The sequence below is a fragment of the Myodes glareolus genome, chromosome 9 (assembly GCF_982192425.1).
Source record: "Myodes glareolus chromosome 9, mMyoGla1.1, whole genome shotgun sequence".
Classification (NCBI taxonomy): domain Eukaryota; kingdom Metazoa; phylum Chordata; class Mammalia; order Rodentia; family Cricetidae; genus Myodes; species Myodes glareolus.
In genome coordinates, this window is record NC_142034.1 from 50,000,422 (window position 1) to 50,007,616 (window position 7,195).

At 38.8% G+C, this 7,195-nt stretch overlaps 1 protein-coding gene across 1 annotated transcript; it reads left to right on the forward strand.

Moving 5' to 3' along the window:
- The first annotated feature begins 493 nt into the window (after nucleotides 1-493).
- LOC125403086 (olfactory receptor 1496-like) lies at nucleotides 494-1,432 on the forward strand. Its single transcript, XM_048438267.3, has one exon. It carries the CDS (start codon nucleotides 494-496, stop codon nucleotides 1,430-1,432), a length of 939 nt encoding a protein of 312 aa, XP_048294224.3.
- The last annotated feature ends 5,763 nt before the right edge of the window (nucleotides 1,433-7,195 follow it).

Here is a 7,195-nt window from a genome sequence, read left to right on the forward strand (position 1 = left end):
TAAACCAATAAACTTTACATATCAGAAGTAATTAGGACTGATTAGGCAAAGCTAGAATAGAAGAACATGCTAAAGCAACATTTAAAAAAGTCATTTATGGCTATAATGACTAAACATATTTGGATGTAGATATTTTATTTATTGTGAATAGAGTAAGATTAATTACTGTAGAGTATGCAATATACTATGTGTGTCACAGAAACATGTCTTTATGCACTAGGATACGGAAATATGTTGGGGAGTGTCTGCATAGTAAAAAGAACAGGTTTAGTATGTCATTATCTATCAATGACAACTAAAGAAGTTAAGGGATTAAGGATGTTCCATGCCATAGTAAAGCAAAGAATAAAAAAATTCAAGAATATAAAGGATAAAGAAAAAGTCTTCTTTCTAAATGAGGTGAAACAATGGAATTGATCTATGATCCTATACAGGCTCAACTACTGGAAGTTTAAGAAACTGGTAATTTTTTTGAAGCCATTGGAAGCAGATCATGACTGAAAACAATCACACTGTCATATCCCATTTCCTCTTACTGGGCCTGCCAATCCCCCCAGAGCACCAGTACCTGTTCTATGCCCTGTTCCTGGCCATGTACCTCACCACTGTCCTGGGAAACCTCATCATCATCATCCTCATTCTACTGGACTCCCATCTCCACACGCCCATGTACTTGTTTCTCAGCAGCTTGTCCTTCTCTGACCTCTGCTTCTCCTCTGTCACAATGCCTAAATTGCTGCAGAACATGCTGAGCCAGGACCCATCCATCCCCTATGCAGATTGTCTGACACAAATGTACTTTTTAATAGTTTTTGGAGATACGGAGAGCTTCCTTCTTGTGGTCATGGCCTATGACCGCTATGTGGCCATCTGCTTCCCTCTTCATTACACCAGCATCATGAGCCCCATATTCTGTGCTTGTCTACTAATGCCACTGTGGATGTTGACAATATTCTTAGCCATGATTCACACCCTGCTTGTGACTAGATTGTCTTTTTGTGAAAACAATGTGATTCTCCAGTTTTTCTGTGACCTTTCTGCTTTACTAAAGCTGGCCTGCTCAAATATTTATGAAAATGAATTGATGATATTTATCAGTAGTGGGCTCACTGTTATTATACCATTTCTACTCATTGTTATGTCCTATGCAAGGATTGTATCCTCCATTCTTAAGGTTTCTTCTACCCAGGGCATCCACAAGGTCTTCTCCACCTGTGGTTCCCACCTGTCTGTGGTATGCCTGTTCTATGGGACAATCATTGGTCTCTACTTATGTCCATCAGCTAATAACTCTACTGTGAAGGAAACTCTCATAGCTTTGATGTACACAGTGGTGACTCCCATGCTAAACCCCTTCATCTACAGTCTAAGGAATAGAGACATAAAGGGGGCCCTAAGAAGAGTTATCTCTAGGAAGAAAATCTCTCTGTAATGGCATTTGGCATTTCTACTTAATTTTATGAAATAAATACAATGATGTTAATATTTTATGTCATATCTCATCCTTCATTATGGGAAACTACATGAAAGTGTATGCTACATATCTGTTTAATACACAAGAGAGTCAGGTGGTGGCGGCACATGCCTTTAATCCCAACATTTACAAGGCAGAGGCAGGTGGATCTCTGTGAGTTCTAGGCCAGCCTGGTCTACAAGTGCTAGTTTCAGGACAAGTTCCAAAGCTACAGAGAAACCCTGTCTCAAAAAAAAAAAAAAACTACACAAAACAGAGGTATTTTACTTGAGAAGTTAAAATAGGATTGTCTTTCATATCTGGCTGTATCTTCCTTCTTACCTTCCATGAATAAACCCAGAAATGTGTTTGAAAGAACTATTATCTAATATGACTTTTATTGTTTACATTCTTAAGTTGCTGCAACATTTTATCATTTTACCCTGATCTCCACGTGTCGGTGAATCAATCCCACACCAGTTATGTTTTAAGGGGTTATTTATTTTGGGGGGTAAAACTTACATACACCATAAACCGTCAGGAAGGGAGCCTAGTCACAGGAACCGGGAGCAGGAGCCAGGAGCAAGCACCGGAACCAAGAGCCGGGACCAAGAGGGCCTGATCCGGATCTGCTTCTCTTTTTAAAAGAGAAATATACCACGCCCCAGTGGGCTGGTATTTCAGCAGCTATTGACTGACGGAGCGGAAGTCGCTCCCCGCTGCACTGTGGGCTCGTATTTCAGCGACTATTGGTTGAGGCAGCGGAAGTTACTCCCACAACACCTCCCCCTTTTGTTTAAGTAAGAGAGTTCTAAGCCTATTATGAAATTATATATAGTAAGTATAAACCTACATAATTATATACAATAAATACAAATATCCTATTCTAATTAGCTTAAGTCTTGTATAAGAAATAACTTGGCCATGTCATGAAAGGAAAGTAACTACGTTTATATAATCTTTAATCCCATCAAAGATCTTGAGAAGGGAAATCCCATTAAAGATAATGTTACCTGAGTAATTAGGAAGTGCAATCAAACTTCCAGAACATGTAACAAATCACATAGACAACTGGCTACCTGGGCAAACATCCAAAATTATGTTTGCAGCGTTGAAGCAACCAATTTTGGCTAAGGCCTAACGTAACTGACATACCATTTTCAAAGGCAAGGAACTTTTCAAAACTATCTTATCCTGTCTTGGCAGGATATGACAGTCCTGTTTTATCTATTTACGGATACTCTGTAACTCTGTCAGTAGTTGAGGTATGGGCATTTCTTTACCCAAAGGCCAGTTCTGCCAAGAAGAAAGGCTCCAGGTGGAGTGTCTTTGGTGCTCAACATTTTCTCGGGAATAGATCAGTGTTGCCAGGAGCGATTGTGTCTCCCTACCATAGAACTCTGAGTTAGATTAAAGGCCATTTTCTATAGCTCTTTGAAGAGGTTGAAGATTATCTATTTATATTGAATATAATGTCTATGTATCTAAAGAACCTGATTAGTCTAATTATAAATGACAAACTTAGATGACTATTGATTTATATAATTTTTAATATCTATCTAACTTAAAGACTGAAATAGTAAACAACTGTGCAATAAATGGGGACAATATGACCTCCAAATATAAACAATGTGCAAGTATATATTGTAATATGGTAAATATATATATCAATACATAAACAATATATAAGTATCTTAATCAGAGGTAGAAGTGTACAATGCAATATGGTAAAATATATCAATACAATATATATATATATGTCAATACATAAAAATGTTTTATTTTTTTTTTAAAAAAAAAATGTTTTAAACAGAGGTAGAAGCATGTATGCATAAAATAGTCAACATAATTTAAGTTTGTATCAATATATAAGAATCAATACCAATATATTTGTCTAAAAACAATAACTCATAAGTACAAAGCTATTATCCCATAATCCAATTATCCCTCTTTTTTTTAAGGATTTCTGTGCTTATAAAATTTCTCCCCCAACCCTCAATCCTATATTAATTATAACCAACCCCCAAATGATGTCCCTAAACCCAAGGACAAACTTTACTGGGAGAGGGGACGTCGTTCTCTAGAATTACTTTTAGCTGTCATGGGGGCGACGTTCTTTCTGGGGGATCCTGTGAAAGCAAAATGATGGTTAAATTTCAAGATCAATGTCTTTTAAAATTGCAAATAGTCTCTGAGTATTTTGTGGAGGACTGGCCAGAATGTTGTACAAGATGTGCACCATTTCAGCTAACCATGTTGGAATCGTCTTGTGCAGCTGGTACTCAAAACAGGTCTTGTAGTAGCGCTATCAGTATCATGATGTCATATCAACCAGGTGGAGTTGTTGTTATGGGGCCCTATCTTCTTCCTGGAAACTTCAAATGTCATTGCAGGAAAAACTTATTGTTTATTGTGGAAAACTTAAACATTAATCATATATATTAATCATATATTAATATCATATATTATATGATTATAATAATATATAATCATATATTAATCATATAGACATATATAGACATACATATATTCAATAAAAGACATAATAGATATATTTAATGAATGGTATGATAGATATGAAGAAAAGTAAAGGTGTTTTCTAAACTCATATTCCTTTCTGTCCCATATCATGGCTCTTGACATGAGACAGAAACTCCAGAAACTCTGGGTTTTTCTTTTAACAACAGGCTTGGAATTAGAGAGGGACTGAGCCAGAGTCCAACTCTAAAACCAGCTCTATAAATTTAGAAATATGATTTAGTATATTTTACTTACAGAACCTATTCAGTTTTCTTGATAGTACTTATTGGGCCATTATTTTCCGTCTGTCAGTATTCAGATATCCAGGGTCCCTTGAACTTTTTAAAAATCAGTGTTTTCCTGTGGAGATAAGAACAGAACCCTGCCCCCATTCTATGTTTTTTTACCAACTGTATGAATATCATCATTGTGGATGAGCTGTCATTTCTCCTTTCCAAGAGGTTTCTCCTCTTCAAATCGAACCTTTATTAATTTTGATGGTATCCATAATTTTTTTTCTCCTGTGAAATAAGAGCAAAACCCCTTCCCCAGCGTAGCACATCTCCTGGCCTCCATTGAAAGGTCAGCATGTCTTTGAAATAAACAGGTTGGTTTAGTTCAGAAGTTTTTTCCATTATCCAATGCCTCTCTGATGCTGTTGTTCCTTTCTCATTAGCATTAAGAAAATTTAAGGTTAATAAAGCATTATGCAATCTATTTTTGGGGGTATCACATTGCAAGAAGAAATTTAAAAATCCGTGCCAAACAGGGCAAAGTAAGCTGGCAGAGACTGTCCGGACCTGTGCATCCTGGGAGGCCGAGCTGGGGGTGGGGGGATGGGGTGGTTCTTAAACCAAACGTTGGGCGTCAATTGTCGGCGAATCAATCCCACACCAGTTATGTTTTAAGGGGTTATTTATTTTGGGGGGTAAAACTTACATACACCATAAACCGTCAGGAAGGGAGCCTAGTCGCAGGAACCAGGAGCAGGAGCCAGGAGCAAGCACTGGAACCAAGAGCCGGGACCAAGAGGGCCTGATCCGGATCTGCTTCTCTTTTTAAAAGAGAAATATACCACGCCCCAGTGGGCTGGTATTTCAACAGCTATTGGCTGACGGAGCGGAAGTCGCTCCCCGCTGCACTGTGGGCTCGTATTTCAGTGACTATTGGTTGAGGCAGCAGAAGTTACTCCCACAACATCCATGTTCACTGATGTATCAGTAAAAATAGTTTAAGTAATGGATTCATGGTATTCAATAGCGATGAATTCTCTCCACCATCCAGTTTCCTTTTCCTAAAGGTTCTCCCACACTTATTTTAACATAATTTTTTCATATCTTGATTTTTTCATGGTTAGTCTTGACCCTAAACAAGTTTAGGGAAATTGATTTGTATAATTGTCATCTGTATAATTTTATCTTAATTTAAAATTGACTAAAAACCAGGGTCCATTTGATTTAATTCTCTAAGATGAAGGAAAGAAGAAAGAAAAATAGAAACAGATAAAACCTCATGGATATTTCCTATTTACTATAAACTTCAGTTAATTTTAGATGGTTTAGTATTTAATCTCATAACACTCTGAAGTAAATAAAGAAGCTTCTGTATCACAAACTGAAAAATGTGAATTTCAATGACTTCCCATCTCACATGAAGGACAATGGCTGTGAGTGTATGAGATCATAGACAGATACTCTTTTCTCTGGTTCTGTTCAAGAAAATGTTTAATTATTTAGCCTGCCTGTCTGGAACTTACTTTGTAGACAAGGCTGGCCTTTAACGCACAGAGATCTGCCTGTCTCTGCCTCCTGAGTACTGAGGTGAAAAGGCATGTGTCACCACTGCCTGGCCAATTCCACTATTTTGTATCTTTCTTTTTTAATTAATTAATTTATTTAATAAAAGTGTCCACCTCTTCCACGCCTCCCTTTTCCCTCCTCCTCCCCACCTCTCCATCCCTCACTAGTCTTAACAGCAGTCAGGGTTCCCTGCCCAGTGAGAAGTTCAAGGTCCTCCCCCCTCCATACAGGTCTATAAAGGTGAGCATCCAAACAAACCAGGCTCCCACAAATTCAGTCCATGCAGTAGAATAAAAACCCAGTGCCATTGTCCTTGGCTTCTCAGTCAGCCTTCATTGCCAGCCACGTTCAGAGTGTCCAGTTTGATCACATGCTCCATCTCTCCCAGTTCAGCTGGCCTTGGTGAACTCCCATTAGATCAGTCCCACCATCTCAGTGGGTGGACGCACCTCTCGCGATCCTGACTTTCTTGCTCACATTCTCCCAACTTCTGCTCCTCATTTGGAGCTATGGAGCTAAGTCCAGTGCTCCAATGTGGATCTCTGTTTCTACCTCCATCCATCGCCATATGAAGTTTCTATGGTGATATGCAATATATTCATTAGTGTGGCTATGTGACACGGCCAGTTCAGGCACTCTCTCCTCTGCTAACCAAGGAACAATCTGGGAACCTCTCCTTGGACTTGGGAACCCCTCCTGAGACAAATTTCTTACAAGCCCTAAAATGGCTCCCTTAATTGAGATATTTACTTCCCTGCTCCCATATCAATCCTTCCTACATCCCACCCATCCCATAACCCAAGTTTCCCAAATCGTCCCCTTCTCCCTTCTCTCTACTCCTCTCCCCTTACACCCACCCCGTCCCCCCCACTCCCCGCTCCCTCCTCCGTGAACCCAAGTTTGCCTGGCAACCATGTCTATTTCCAATATCGAGAAGGAAAAATATGATTTTCTTTGGGTTCACCTTCTTATTTAGCTTCTCTAAGATCACGAATTATACACTCAAAGACTTTTAATTATGGCTAGAATCCACTTATGAGTGAATACATACCATATTCCTCTTTTTGGATCTAGGTTACGTCATTCAGTAAAGCGCTTTCTATTTCCATCCATTTGCATGCAAAATTCAAGATGTCATTGTTTTTTACTGCTGAGTAAAACTCTAATATGTATATGTTCCACAACTTCTTTAACCTTTCTTCTATTGAGGGGCACCTAGGTTGTTTCCAGGTTCTGGCTATTATAAATAGTGCTGCTATGAACATAGTTGAACAAATGCTTTTGTAGTAAGATATGGTATCTCTTGGGTATATTCCCAAGAGTGGAATTGATGGGTCCTGAGGGAGGTTGACTCCCAGTTTCCTGAGAAACCGCCACACTGATTTCCAAAGTGGCTGCACAAGTTTGCATTCCCACAAACAAT

Coding starts and splice junctions, on each gene's coding strand:
- LOC125403086 (XM_048438267.3), top strand. CDS start 494: ATGACTGAAAACAATCACACTGTCATATCCCATTTCCTCTTACTGGGC.